The sequence below is a fragment of the Oryzias melastigma genome, linkage group LG2 (assembly GCF_002922805.2).
Source record: "Oryzias melastigma strain HK-1 linkage group LG2, ASM292280v2, whole genome shotgun sequence".
Lineage (NCBI taxonomy): Eukaryota > Metazoa > Chordata > Actinopteri > Beloniformes > Adrianichthyidae > Oryzias > Oryzias melastigma.
Window position 1 is genome coordinate 21,626,789 of NC_050513.1, and position 16,009 is coordinate 21,642,797.

General features: G+C 39.8%; 1 protein-coding gene across 4 annotated transcripts in view; it reads right to left on the reverse strand.

Annotated features, from left to right (window-relative positions):
* The window catches only part of ldb2a (LIM domain binding 2a), a 90,270-nt gene that overhangs the window by 50,011 nt on the left and 24,250 nt on the right, over window positions 1–16,009 (reverse strand). For all 4 annotated transcript variants that reach the window (XM_024270254.2, XM_024270253.2, XM_036216350.1 and 1 more), the window contains exon 2: window positions 10,487–10,589. In XM_024270254.2, coding sequence (XP_024126022.1) covers window positions 10,487–10,589 — 103 coding nt within the window. The remainder of the gene's footprint in view (window positions 1–10,486; window positions 10,590–16,009) is intronic.

Consider the following 16,009-nt stretch of genomic DNA (forward strand, 5'->3'; position numbering starts at 1 on the left):
CAGGTGCTGCTGTTACAGACATCATGATTTACACTCCCACATCTCTGGATCTGTTGCTATGGGAAACAGCATAAAGAAAATATAAAGAGAACATGGTCAATCCATGTGCTCTATTCCAAAAATAAAGCTCATTCTGCATTTTTGAATGTGTTGTTAATAAACAAGTGAAAGAAGAATACCATCTTAATTGACTTTCCCCAAAAATCTAAGCAGCATCTCATTTTTTGCAGCTAAGCCAGACAGTTTCCAGCAGAAAGTAAAGTGCAGGCAGGAGACGCTCGGGGATCCTGCAGGTTTGAGCACAAAGCAGCTTCAGGAAGAAAAAAATGTTCTGCACGGTTAGACAGCAGACACTCAAGTTTGTTTTTCCACAGCACAATACAAGGCTCAGCTCATGCAGGCACAAAGCTGGCAAAACAATGGAAGAAAAAAACAAAACAAATTTAGCCGCAGTTTCATTAAAACACTGACACAAACTCCAAATCTTAACGGTTCATCATTTCCTAGTAAAACTACTTGGGAAATAAAATAAAAAAAGAACTTTACCTGTTTGTGGTTTTTATTTAACGAAAGTGATGGAGTGAAAAATGATCCTCTCTTGGAGATTTTTGTTTTTGTTTACTCCATCACATTAATAAATACATTTTATTTTATTTTGTTGAGTCACTTGAGTTTTAATGGCTCCTGCTTTATATAGGAAACTAAAATGATAAAAAAAAAAAATGCATTAATTCGATAAACTACAAATCCATGATTTCCAGGAATCAGAACCTGAACACTTTGTCCTGCTTTCCGTGCATGTGAGCCAGCTCTTCACACAACACTGCCTGCTGTGATTCATTGCTCATTTCAGGCTCAGTGTTTCTCATTGCTCTTACTTTTAGTCCTCCCTTTATCACTAATCTGGAGCAAATAAAGCAAGAGACAAAGAGGCTGGTGTGGCACAAAGACAGCTGTCAGAAACATAATTAAAGATACCATAAGCTGTGTTTTCAATAGATGGCAGTGTTGAACTGCTGAAGAGCTGAGCACACAGCAAACTCTTCAGACTATAGATTTATGTTGAAATGTAGCCTTTCTCTCCTCCTCTGCTCGCTCTCCCTGTTCTTTGAGCTTGATCCAGCGCTGAAGTTCCCAGGCTGGACTCAACTGTCAGTCAGGACGAGCCTACATCTCAGTGGTGCAGCTGAGCCAGGTCTGCATCATCCCACCTGCCAATCACAGCCCTACACCTTCAATCCTCTCCATCTCTCGGAGGCAGATTTGACCACCGCCCCCCCATCGCCTCTCCCTTTTTCAAAACAGTCACCACCGCAGGAGCGCTGAGATCCGTCTCACTCTCCAACCAGCACTTCCTCCCAAACACTCTCATACAAACACGCTCCAGCTGACGAGCTCTCACAAAGCAGACAGGCTGCAGGGGGGCATGCATGACCAGATTAACAGAGCAGCGTTTGTGTGTTCATAACATAATCCACCGTCATCAACTTTAGCAGGTGCTACTCAGCTCTGACACTTACTCTTTTGCTTTACTGGTCTGACAGCACAAGGTTTTGCAGTTTGGCTGGAATCTGTGAACACTGTGAAGGGTTCACACTTGTCCTGGTGCTGCTGCAGAGACACATAAACACCCCAAATGGTCCCAGAAACATCAATCTAATGCTATGTCGAACGCCAGCACATATTGTGCAGAAAAAAATGAGAGGTCTGGCTATACATCTTCCATTAACGCCATTATAGGATTAATGCGACAGAAATGGCAGATGGTTTATGTACAACATTAATCCTCTAAAAACACAAAAAAACTCCAGCTGTTGAAGGTAGTAAAGGTAATAACGGGGCGGGCCGTCTTCCAGTCAGCAGATCAATGATGCCAGGTCTGATACCCTCTCGAACTGTGGCATTATATATATATATATGAAATTTGTTTTTCAATATCAAGGTTGTAACAATTCATTTTAACAAGGAGTTTTGAATGCGTGCATGCATGCCTGGTGTCTGAGCTGGTACTGTTCTAGTCACCACTCAGGTGGGGAACCTGTTCTGTGCCGTAGATTCAGTTCACCTGGAACACCCAGAGCACGGGCATTCATGTGGATATTTGGGGGGATTTTAAGGCTCACACGCTGTCTGAAGGAGCACAGCAATACACATGAATTGTTGGCTTCTATTGTTACAATTTGATTGAGTTTTTCATCAGAATCTTTCACAGCACAGGCAGAAACCACAGAAGGAGGCTGAACATGAAGGAGCATCTAGAGTGGGTTTATTAACGCTCACAGATTGTATCCTTAGTCATTGCTGCAGATACACGAATACATTGATCAGAGATTGGAAACAACGTGACCACTCCTGATTGCTGATAAGCTGGGCAGTGTTATTCTGGATTTAAAATATTTTAAAACTGTTAAACAGTAAATCTTAACAATGTTGTTGTTACTCACTCAATTCATCCAAAATTTCAAAATTCTTCATACTACTTCTGATATGCTAAATGATCCTAATTCATGTATAATGTTACTGCCTCCTCATAACTGTATGAATTGACTATTGCATCATTCCTTTAATCGTGTTTTATGATTTATTATTTACCTGTAAGATGACTTTAGGTGTCCAGAAAGGCCCCATATAAATAAAATCTATTATTATTATTATTATTAACAGTTCAGAACAACAGAGAGTAGGAAAGAGGAGAAAAGGCGTGAAGATCATTTAAAATTAAGATGTTTTAAAGTATTATTATGTAAATCAGTATTTTGTAAGTTGTCTATTGACAGATTAAATAAAGTCATACAGCAAACGATAAGACGATAAAGATGAAACTTCTTGTCAAAACTCAGGATGTGCACAACCTGCTAACTTTGTCTCTGCTTCAACATCTAACAGAAACTCTTCATCAAAACAGAGACTCTTTAAAGAGGCCATCCCATGATTTTCTTCAGCCTTTCAGAGTAAAGTACATTCATATATGTGATCAGATATTACCTTCAGAACACTAAAAAATAAAAGGAGTCATTTTTGTGGACCGTTTTAATACTCAGAAATAAACGACTCGATCTCTGAGGCTCCGTCTTTCGCTCCTTGTAGGTCCCGCCCATTTCATGACATCATCCTTGAGCTTGTCCATGGACCGTCAATGAGTCTCCTCGGCGTGCCTGCCTTGTAAAAAACCTCCAAACTATGTTGTTATCATGCATCCACACACTTTTACAGTTAACCAAATAAAACAAAAGTGTCTATAGGTGAGGCCCAACCTGCGTGGAAGTGTTAGCGTTAGCTGGAGCGTTCTATGCTTACAGCAAACTGCATGATTTACTTACAGGTCTGGACTCTTCATCCGGTTTGATCTCTGAGATTTAATCCACTTTGATTCATACCAATGTTATCAAACAGTCATCTGTAAGTGGCGGTCACAGACAAAGAGTTGCTGGCGGGTCTGTCGCACGCTAACAAAGATCCAAAGATCCAACCTGTTCTGATGAGCTGGCTCTTCTTTTAGAAGTTTAAACAAACACCTGAACCTCTCGCTGAAAAATGAGCTACAGGAGTCACTTCTGCTCAGATTACAACACTTTCCTGATGATCACCGTATGCTCCGCGGAGGAAGTGGGTGTGTGTTCACTGGGGGCGGAGCTTGCAGCACATATTCTTCCTGGAGGGGTTCACATCGTGCTGACGTCAGCACTATTCCACCTACCCATTTTCGTGGGTATGGGAGGGGCTGCTGCTGACAGCACAGGTTTTTAGAGGATTATTATCAAATGCGTGAAATACCGTTTTGGGGGTTTTATAGAGAGGAATGAACAGTATCATGCATTTAAAACCTCAACAAGTAGATTTTTTACGGTAGGACCCCTTTAAAACATGTTCTTGTGCTTTACATGACTTATTTACTTGAACTTGGTAATATTCTTGAAGTTGCGGGGTGGCTGTAGCTGCCGTCTTGCCCCGGGGCACTGTGGATCAAGAGTGGACCGACCTTTCCAGACATCCTGCTGCAGTTAGAGGCCATGTTTCCAGTGTCTGCTCATGATGTCACGGACGTCCCCCAGGTTGAGAGGATTCACGTCATAATGAATCATTTTATTTTAAGTCACCTGACAAATGTAGAACAAAATGCAAACTAAATGCAAGACGTCTTAAATCAACAGGGAGATGATAACAACAACGAGCTGCTCAAACTCCCCAAATCCCTAAAAGACAAACAGGATGAGTCTGAACTAAACTAATATTAAAACTCAGCAATCAGATGATCCAAAGTGCATTTCTGAGTACAGCGTATTTATTTATACGTTCAGTAAAGGAGTCCGCTGAAAATACCAGCAACATTCATATTTTTAGTTTGCTAAAGTTGTGCTTTTGCCACAACTGAACTTTCCACGCTGCTTTTCAAATATTAGAGGTGATTTCAGAACGGTTTATTAATCACAATCCCATCCTTTCATATTTATTGATGAAACCTTGTACCTTTCATGTGAGTGTTCAGTTCTCTGCAGTGGTGCTGAGCTGCTTGTGTTTCCTCTCTCCTCATTATGCTCTCACACTTGTCCTGAGATAATGAGCTGTGGTCATTTCTTCACTGTAATTATTGCATGCCCCATTGCAAGAATAGCTGATGAATTGGAGACATGTTATGAATTCTTTTCGCAGACTGCCCTGAAGCTGCATGCGCATGTGCAGCTTTCTTCACTTGTTTGAACTTCTTCTAAATGAAGCTCTAAATGAAGCCTTGCTCTTTGATTGCATCACAGAGTGCAGCTTTTATCAGATGCCTCACAGATTGTAAGGCCAGACAACGCACCGGGGCAAATGTGAGGCCATGGCAAATGAGGACATAATTAGATAAAACTTTTGAATATTAGACACAGTGGAAAATACATTATTTGTACTGGACTGATAATAAATCCTTTCAAACCTGCAACAAAGCAGTACAAACTCAAAATATGGTGTAAATGTATTCTACAATAAAATGAAATTTAATTAAGAACATTTAAATCTGGTTAATGCAGTATAATTCTAGCTCAAATAAATAATTGGATTATTGAACTTATTACAAACATATGTAAAACTTTATTAAGGTTAAATAAATGAAACCAACACAAAGCCACAGATCTTACAGCTCTGATGAAGTATTCCACAGGAATGACTTATTAAAGCACAAGCCTTTGAAAGAAGATTTCAGACAAAAGAAAAAGTCTGCAGCTGAAACTTAGATTTTCTACTGAGTGTTCCTCCTGAAAAGCTGCAGTCAGCAGCAGCTGGAACCAGTTCCAGACCTAAATGCAGGTCCTTGCAGTCAACAGATTAGGTAAATGAGCTTTCCTAATGTTTCCATTGCTGAATGTTATGAAATTAGAGCACCTCAGACAGGAGAGAAATGATTGTTTGATTGTAATTATCGTATAAGCCACTCAAGCAAATATGATTTAATTTCAACAAGGATTGGAGTTCCTATATTTGTGCTGGTTAATCCTGTGAACTGTCTCTGAGGAATTTGATATGTATTAGGAGTGTTTTAGTGTGAAAAATATTTTAATGAAAATACCACAAATGCAATAACAAGGCCGGGCTGGCTAATAAAAGTCAAATGTACAGAATTGTCCTTTTCATTTCCTTCATGTGTTTGATCTTTGGACTTGTTAGATTTGTATCTCCTCTGTCTAAATGCCACGTGAAGAATATCGTAGAGCCCAGAACAAGAGCTTGGCTCCATCTGAATCCATACTGCTGCTCGGCTGAGAACATTACAAGCTCTGTTTTGCTGTAACTGTTAGAACAGGCTTTGCATGGCTGCTTTTGTGCACCTACGACCCCCTCAGATCTCTCCCGGTCAGAGTCTTCCTGACCTGCGTGACAATAACTACACGTTTAAGCACTTTACGCAGAGCTGGAAGCTGCAGGATTATTTCAGCGGCGGGTCAGTGGGGGTCACGTTACATTTTTGCTGTTAGGCAGTAAGCCAGTTCTCTTAAGCAGTGACTAACAATAAGCACAACGGCAGAGAAGCGAGATTAGAATTCAGAGCAGAGTTGTCAATAATGCATTCAAAAACAAACACAACAAATAAAACAAACCAAAAACAACAAATAAACAGGGAGAGAAGGTAACAAGGAAATGGTTCGAATTCAGACCCATTAGACAAATTAAAAGTTATTGAAATTAACTTAATTATATGAAACAAAATAATAAATACATACAGGACTTGGTTTGAACATCTAAAGAGCTTTTTTATACATTTAAAAGTGTAACATTTTTTTTCCTGTAGTTTCTGTGGAGGAAATCCAAATATTGTACAATATCTGGATCCAAGGTTCCACCAAAGACTCATCCTGAATGAATGAATGAATAAATGAATAAATGAATGAATGAATGAATGAATGAATGAATGAAAGTGTCACAGCATGTTGGTTCACTTGGAAGCTGCTGGGAGAGAACAATCTTTGTGCAGCAGATTGTTAGCTAAAACTGAAAATCCTCATGTATTTATGGAAGATTGAATATTCACAGAGCTGCTAGGATACGTTTGTGGGAACTCCTTCATCACTTTCTTTGACGCTAACCAGATGGCGCCAGAAACAATCTCTAGAGGAAATTTCTCAACTTTATCCGGTTGCTAAACTTTAGGAAATAATTAAAAAAATGAAATTTTAAAAGCTTTTCAGAACAATCAGCTTTTAGGTTTTTAAAAGGAAATAAAGTGTAACTGTTCAGCAGTTTAGTGTGCAAGATGAGCTTCAAACGAAACAGGATATGTTCATGGTTTGATTTCTTTGAAGTCAATATTAACAAGTATTCAGATCAGCTGATTTCTGATCAGGCAAAAGGCTGTTTTTTTCTCAGTGACATAATGTGTCACCGAGAAAAAAATTGTAAAAAGGGTCGAAAGCTTAAAAAGGGGGATCAGGTCGAGGACTTCCAGCTGATGATTTTGGGCACAAATGATTGCGGCCATGTCCGGCAGGGGGAGGGACTTCCAGATATTAATTTTTGAGCGCCATGTTTTTCTCTGTGAGGCCAGATTCTCTTGGAAAATTTCCTCTGGCCTCCTCCCAACTCAGACCAGGAATAAAACAAGATGGAGCAGAAAGTAGAACTCGACTATGTTTCATGAGTCATCTTCTCATAGAGTTCATGCAATCGCTTGCGGTGGAAAAGTTTTGCATAAAAACTTCTTTCAAAGACACTATTGTTGCAGGTGACTGTGGGGGTGGGAGATTTGTCAAGGAAAGTGCATTAATGCATGCGTGTATCGCATGAATCAGACGGCTTGCATCTGATGGTGACTCATCACCGCCATGGAGTTAACCATCTCCGGGGGGGTTTATCTTTACCTTTAAAAAGCAACATGGAGCCAGGCTAACTGCTCTCCTTCCTCCTCCACAGCTGAGCTGCATCAGACACATGGACAGAGCAGCACACACACGCCTGCTCTCAGCCTTATCACGGCCTCAGTCATATTCAATATGTGTCAGATATCAAAACACAAACGGACGCAGATGAGATAGAGACTATATCAAAGCTGAGGAGCAAGCTCTCCTCAGGAGCTGCTGTGAACAGCAGAGCTGCAGCCTCGGAGGTTAAAGTCAGCACAATACCCCCTGCAAAACGTAGCTATGTGTCAGCGTTCAAACACTGAGTCTATGTTTACAGGGACAATTCACAGAGACCACCGGCACATGATTATTCTATGTTTGCTTTTCTCACACATTAAGAGGCAGTGTGGAGGCGACAGGCAAAGTGCAGTTCTAAGCCTGGCAACTTTCCTCCATCAGGATTTTCATTGTTTTTTAAATAATGTGTCAGACAGCAGAGAACAGATTTATGCAGAATGCACTACACAAAGGTGGTGCGTTAAGCTGTCATGTTTAGTCACAAAGGTGTGCACTTCACTGTCAAGAAGACACAAAGAGGAAACAAAAAGCAAAAGCCACGTATGACTGAGACATTAAAAGCAAATCTCTTGTTCTGATTTGAAAAAAAATCCTAATTATGAAATGATTACTAAAAGCACATAAACACTTTCTGACTTCAACCTCTAGGATTTCGGGCCCTTCAGTTAAAGAAGCGGTAAGGATGATCGGCTGTTTTGAGACAAATGTACCAAAACTAAAGGAGACGACGTGTTATTCACGTCGTTTTGTGGTTTGATTAACCCTTTAACACCAGAGCTCCAGTGTTTATGTTCTTTGATTTACTGTAACTTTTCAACCGTTAACACTAGAGCTGCCACTAATGATTACTCTAATAGTGGACTAATCACTGAATATTTTTTTCTGATTAGTCGACTAATCAGGTCATGGCCAAACTGGATGTAAAACACACATCTTAACCATCATTAGCTTTAAACTAACTAAAAACTAGATTAATAGCATAACCTGCAATAATGCTAGTGTGAATGCTGTAAGATGAATTTGGCCGCTGAAGATGCTAGTGCTAATAGTTGAAGATGCTGAAATTAATAGTTAAAAACTCTGAAGTTGATAACTGAAATCGCTGAAAATGATAGCCAGCTAAAATATTGCTTAAAGGCCAAATTGAAAAACTGAAAAACTGAAAAAAAAAATAAGAAGTAAGCAAAAACAGCTAGCATGCAGTTGAAATATTAGCTAAAGTCCAAAACAGCCTAAAAAAAAAAAGTCTTAATTAGCCAAAGTAGCTAGCATGTAGCTGAAATATTAGCTAAACTCCAAAATAGCCAAAAAGAACCTTAATAAATGCCAAAATAGATCAAACAGCTATCAGAATGTCATTATAACTTTCAACTTTACTACACTCTGACTCCATATGATATAAAGTAACAACTAATCGATTATTAAATTAATTGTCGACTATTTAAACAGTTGATTAATAGTTGCAACTCGGCGAGCCACTTTTCTCCTTCAGAATCTACTGGAATTATTGTGTTAACAATTAAAAAATGACAGTATGTTAAAGATTTTGTGTTTAAGTGTCCCCGGTGGCGCCTCAGGGGTTAAAGGGTTAAACTAAACAGGTTCAGCTTGTTATTAGTTTGCTTTGAAGGTTGGAGAATGATTCCTTAGTTTCTCCTGCTGACCGCCAGTCACATCATGGTGAGCTAACATTATGAGACTGTGCAAGCGATCAGTTTTACCTGATTTGCCCTGTTTGGCTTGTAATCTCCACAGACTTGTTCCTAAACCTGAAGCACAAGAGCTGTCAGTCATTCCAACTGTTGACCAAACATGAAACTAGAATGTGAAATCTGAATCTGAGTTTTTTTTTTTTTGGCCACACTCAGGCTTTTGTGCATCCCATAATATGCTTATAATCTTGTGTAACTTTTGTGCAAACAGCATCTTTTTCCTGGCTACTATTCACACTCATTTGAAAGAGTGAAGCTCTCACTAACAAAGGCTTGTGAGGAAACCTTTGGGTGGAAGTTGCCAGTAGTTGCATGTGACATTGCATCAATGCGTTGCAACCTTTCGCTGGAAGACGGAGACATGCCCGTTCTCTCAGAGTGCAGAAACAGTAGCAAAAATAAATCCTTACTCAACAAATCCACAACTGGTAATATAACAAAAATTACTGAGAAAATTGGGGAAATTAATTCTGTGACTGACACAGAAAACAGATCAACTCTTGAACTGAACTGAAGACAAATCATCAGTCATTCTGACAAGCAAATGCAACTGAAAGACACAGACTGAGGTCTCAAGCCAAGTGTAAAGGTTTGGTGTGGAATGGATTTAAGGTGGATTTTCACAGACACGAACGCAGCAGCCTCTTTATTAACCACAACACCTTTATTTATCGTGTTTCTTGGAGTCTGGGTCGTGGTTTTTGTGAATAATTTGGTCAGGGGTCCAACTTATACCTAAATGTGACATACAAATCCTCATGTGTTTGTTATTTTACCACTAACAACTGCCAGAGGGCGCTGTAGCTGTGTGTCAGTATTTTGCTACTGACAGCAAAGCAGAAGAAGAAGCGCCGGCCTCGGCTGAGTTGTTTCACGCAGATGATAAGAGAATTCAATGGATTCAATGGATTTAGTGACTTCAAGCGTTATGGAGTTTAGACGACTTGTTAGCATGTTTTAACGCTATGGTTATGTTAATATTTGTTCATATATTGCTATAAGATACTACACACCACATAGAGTTGTGGTAGTGAAGCGTGCATATATTCATTCCATTATCGGTATTTTATTCCATTATTATGATTTTCCTTTCAAGATGAAATGTTTGTTCTTGGTCCTGTATTTTGTTAAATTAATTTCTCCTAAAAACGTGACTTATCGTCCAGTGCCATTTAAAGGATTTTTTCTTCTTAATTTTGACCTTTTTTGCATCTACACCTTAAAGTCCAAAAAATACAGCAAATGAATGATCAGAAAACACCAATCATGTGCCAGATTTCAAAAACCATCTCAAACAGAGTAAAATCCGACAGATCAAATCGAACCCGTGACTCACAGACAGGGTGGACCATATCATACATGAGAGTTCTGTTTGTGTCTTACTGTATCTCTTTGGTCCATCTTCAAGGCAGAAGGAGAGTGTGAGGGTGGCGTCCTCCTCGAAGAACTCTGTGGCAAAAGCGTCCCACCACAAACTGTCACTTTCCTGTGAGAGGACAAGCAGAATCTCAGGTCATCAGTTCTGGTGTCATCCACCCCTCAAAACGCACTCACACTAAAACAGATCAACTGAAACCTCGAGGTCTGTCAGGGTCTAACATGAAACCTTCCTGTTATCTTGCGCTAGAGTAACTGTGGATAGACTTCCACAGTTATGGCTCTTTTATATGGATCTACAGACACAGACAAACAGAACTTTTAAAGGATGATAACTGTTTTTTTCAGGACAAAGTTCAGTTTGTTTAGGAGAATAATGAAGACGAGTTTTTAAAAACACATGAAAATGAGATGTCTCCACGTGTAGGGTCAGAGTGGTGTCTCAGAGAAGGACGTTTAATGCTGACCTATGCAGTCAGAGCTCTGCAGCACTCTCTACTCTCTCTGAGCCTGGACTTTAGGTGAGCTCTGCCTGAGGCTCCAACAAGCCTGACATACCAGCAGAGGCTCCTTCCCTCACTACACCGGCAGGTCTGTCTGAACAGGAGCTGCAGAACCACAGCCAATGGATCTGATGGCAAATGCTTACATCTACAAAGACGAGTACTTTGTTAGCAGAACAGAGATGTGCTTTTGGGTTTCTGTGCCGTTCACAGGAACAGTGAACTGTTTAGAGATGCTAACTAAACTACAGGCCTGTAGTATCGCTACCAGTGGTGACAGTACTGACAGGTGCATGATGGGCTCAGCTACACATACAGCTGATATTTTAATTTACAGTATCTAAAGTAGAAAAAGTAACAAAAGTATTTAGAGTTTTACCACGGAAGTATTTGTAGTTGTGGTAGAAACAGAGCAGCAGCAGTTATTACCAAAGCTGGGGGAGATGAATCGGCCGTGTTTATCCTGCAGGGTGATGACTCCTCGACCAGCCTTTTGCCCTCATCCTCCTCAGAACCACCCCCTCCCCCACCCTCTGCTAAAGCTAATTTCCTCTGACACCTTATGACAGATCAGCACGTTTCATTCTGCGCCAGCGCCAAAGGATCGCAAACACTCCCCACATGTTAGCAATTAGCAGTGTCACCATCACGCAGCGTCAAGCCAAATGAGCGGTGACCGGAGCGCCAGGAGGTCAGCGCGTCTCCTGAGCGAAGAGTCGGATCCAAGAGGGGATGTGTTGAGGAGGCGCCAAACATAACACTCACCAAAGCAGTTATTCTACAAGTGATCCTGAGATGCTCCGTGTGTTTGAGACTTGCACAAATCACCAAAAAAAACAAGTTCAGAGCCCAACTAGAACTTTCTAATGCCAGAGTACAGAAAGTATTACAGTTGAGTGATGGGAATCTTTTATTGAATGTCTACAACAATATTGTGAAAAACATTTGTTTATTTTAGACTTTGGAGCAGGGGTGGGTAGGTTTGATTTATTATTATATTTGTATTTTTTATCTTTATTTGTTCTCTCCTTTCATAACTCATCAAAAAAGGGTTCCTTATAACAGCGTAATGAGTATGTTCGCTAGCAGGTGAGCACTAGTTGTTGTATTCAATGTGGAATCAATAAAAATGCTGATCCCAAGAAGAAAAACAAGTTCAGAAGAGGGCTAAAGCTGCAACAGAAAGACTACGTGTGTTTGTGTGTGAGAGAGCTTTACCTGAAACTGATTCAATATTCCATATAAACTAATTTGGATTCAATTATCAGAGGAAAGGAAACTGGTTGGTGATGAAATGTTCGAGTCAAAGTTCAAAAAGGTTCACATCTTGATTTTGAATTGAGGAAAACCAGAATCCTCTGAGTTCAGGTTTTGTTCTGAATTTAAAACTTGGAGTCATCACAAATCCTATCAGCAGAGTTTTACATTCAAGAACTTTCTTATTATGGCCTGCAGCAGCAGTCTAATGACAGCATATTATTTATTTCATGTTTTCATTTATTTGACAGAGACATTGAACATTAAAAAGCATTGCATTATTGCAGTGCTTTATTTCATTATTTTTCATCTGCTGTCCCTGGACTGATGGTTAAATTGTCTCCCTATAAAAACATAAAATTAGAAACAAAATGCTATACAAGCATAAAGAAACAAAAAAGGTAAAAAAGGAAGAATACAATAAATGAGCAGACACAATAAAATCAGCCATGACAATGAAATGTCAAAGGGCTGTAAGTAGACAATGACTTTGTAAAAATGTAAATTAAATCTGAAGAAAAACATATTTGAAAGAACATGCAGACATTTAAAAAAATTGTAAATGTTGACATGTCTGATGTGTCACCAGCCAGCTCTTAAGATGTTTTTAAACATGAAACAATGAGCCCCGTTCTCTGAGGAATCGGATTTGTTTCTTATAACTGAAGAATCATTCAGTCTTTTTGACTTGTTTTGATGTTTAACTTCCAATACCTTTAAAAGTTTTGCTAGCCTATTTTGTATTCATAATTGCTTGTTATTTTTATTAATTATGTCAAAAGAATACATTGAACGAGTTTTTTCATAAGCTGCCCAACACCTGCAGGTTGAGCCCATTTAAACTGAGGTCAACAGTTTCATTGAAAAAGCCTGACAGAGCAGATTTCTGTCATTTTGCCTCATTAGTCGGCCACAGAAACTGCTAAGAATTTAATGAAATGAAATGGAATCACTGTAATTAAGTCAAAATTGGCACAGCAGTGAATATGTTCCACCTTAAAATGATTTTACTCCTGAATATATTCAGCCTGTTACAAGTTTCTCTAACGTAAGTTAAGTGAGAAAGATCACCCTGAGAAATGTTTTCAAAAATCAATCAGATGGTAAAACGTGGCGGCTGTCCGGACGGAGGGAGCTGCATGAGCTGCCGTGTGTGTGTTTGTGTTTGCCCGACTGAGTCACAGTGTGAGAGTCAGCAGGTGTGAGCAGCAAGCACGTGTGCAGTGTCACGAGAAAACATCTATTTCAGAGACACATGAAGCCGAGTGACACGCCGAGGCAAAAGAAGCAGGGAGGGATGGAGCCGGAGCCGAGCCGGAGCCGGGATTCCGGGCTCTGACCAGCATTCAGACCCGCTCATCTCATAACGGAGCAGAGGGGGCGTGTGAGGACAGCTGGAACGCACCGTCAGGGGCGAGTCTGACTGCACATCTGAACCACCAACATCTGTTATACATGCAGACAGTAAAGATGAACTTTACAAGCATTCTTTCTGTTCTTTTTTTGGCTCATGCCTTAGACCACATGTGTCACAGTCAAGGCCCGGGGGCCGGATCCGGCCCTTCAAATAACTATCCGGCCCTCCAGATCATTTTATTTTATTGTTATTAATGACCTGATTTTATCTTGTGCCTAACGTGTATAACTTTGAAAAAATATATTTTTTATGGAGGGTAAAATATTGAAAGTTATTTAAGGTTTAAGTTGATTTATTCTGGAATAATATTCCTATCTTTTATTATTCATAATTATGTTAAAATGTTGCAGTTTTAGAGTTTTAAAAGTTGCCATTCTGCTAGTGTTTGGACTATTTTGGCATCTACTAAGATTTTTTAGACTATTTTGGAGTTTAGCTCATATTTCAGCTACATGTTAGCTGTTTTGGCTAACTTAGGCTTTTTTGTAGTTGTTTTAAGATGCATTCACACAGAATGCGGCCAGCTCCAATGTTAAGTCAATAGTACAGGCATGCTACAAGGTGAATTGAAGTGCCGGCTGTTCGATTTGAGCGACTGGCGTGGCGCGAAAATCTGCCATCAGCTTGTTTTGTTCTGTCACAGCACTGCAGCCAACCCTAGTGGAGCTTGCTAAAAACACACGAGAGAGACCGCCTGCTAGGGTCTCCTGAACTGTGATGCTTTACTTATTTCCATCGAGACAATAATAAAAAAGAACGCTATTTTTCCCCCTATGGATTTAATGTGGGTCAGTCTTCAAACTCAGTCACAAAGACCCAAACACCACGGAAACGGCTGTCATCCAGACACCCCCCCAGAGTGAGACAGAATCCCCGGTACGAGAAAATCTTAGAAGGATTTCAGTTTTTTGTAGAACTCCTCACATTAAATACTATTTCAAATACTGACACTATGTGTCTTTAATTCATTGGAGGTGTGGGTGCTAGCGCCGGCTGCATCAGTGTGCATTCGGGGGACCGCTTTCCATGGTGGGTTCTATGCAAACGCGTGTAGAGCAGTATTTCTGACTTCTACGTGCGTTTACATGGACTTTTCATTGGGGGGGTGCTGGAATGCGCACCAACGCAGCCGGTGTCTGAGCACCTTAACATTCACAGACACCCACACACAGTGCGGTGTCTACCTCACGATCACGTTTGACAGGCGGTGAGCAGTGGATTTGGCGTGCAGTGGAAGAGGGGCGGGCCACCGGTTTGCAGCTTGGAGGTTGTAGAGCTCTGATTTAATGAGAAATGAAAATGTGTTGTTATTATTTTTTATTACTGAAGTTCCGAAATTGGCACAGATTAGGAACCAAAACCGAAACCAAAGAATCGCTTTGGCACCGGAACCAAATAAAACCCAGTCAGTGCCTAACCCTAGCCGGCTCTGGCCTCATCGAGACATTAGGAAAGGAAAAAAATCCTCAAATTTCATTTTCCCGCTTGGATTAAAACAAATCAGTGTGCCTTCAAGCTCAGACACAGAGACATAGAAACACAGTGGAAGCGGCTGTCATACAGACACAGCTCCTGTACCGGGAAATCTTTTAAAAATATTTAATCATATTTCTTTTAATAATCTCTAAATAATAATCCTAAATCCAAACATGGAGACATGATAACAGATGCTCTCTTCACATTAAATAAACCTTATTCTCACCATCATATGTGTGCACGTTCAGTATTAAAGCAACTTTAGAGTTTAGCTAGCTGTTTTGGCTAAGTTAGGCTTTTTTTCAAGTTTTTTAGGCTATACTGAAGTTTCACTATTTTTTCAGCTACATGCTAGCTATTTTGGCCAAACTAAACTTTTTTTCTTGTTTTTTTAGGCTTATTTTGCATTTAGCTAATATTTTAGCTGGATATCAGCTTCAGTGTTTTTAGCTATCAATTTCAGCATCTTGAGCGGCCAAATTCAGCTTACAGCATTCACACTATCATTATTGTAGGTAATGTTATATATCTAGTTCATAATTATGTTAAAAAGTTATGGTTTTAAAGTTTTAAAAATGTAGTTTTAGAGTGTCAATAAGTGTTTATTCTGTTCCGCCCGTGACCTAAGGTGTGTTTTGGATTTTGGCCCCTTGTAGGATTGAGTTTGACACTCTTGTCATAGACCATCATGTTAGAATAGAGCAAACTGCAGTTCTTTGACTTGATGGACACTGCAGACATATCTACAGGATAACCTTCAATCAGGTTTGGACTGTAATTTACAGGTTTGACATTTAGTTAAAACAAGAACAGCAATAATGCTTACTGTATTTTAACCATTCCCCAATATAGGTTTGTGAAATTTGGTTCTCTTTT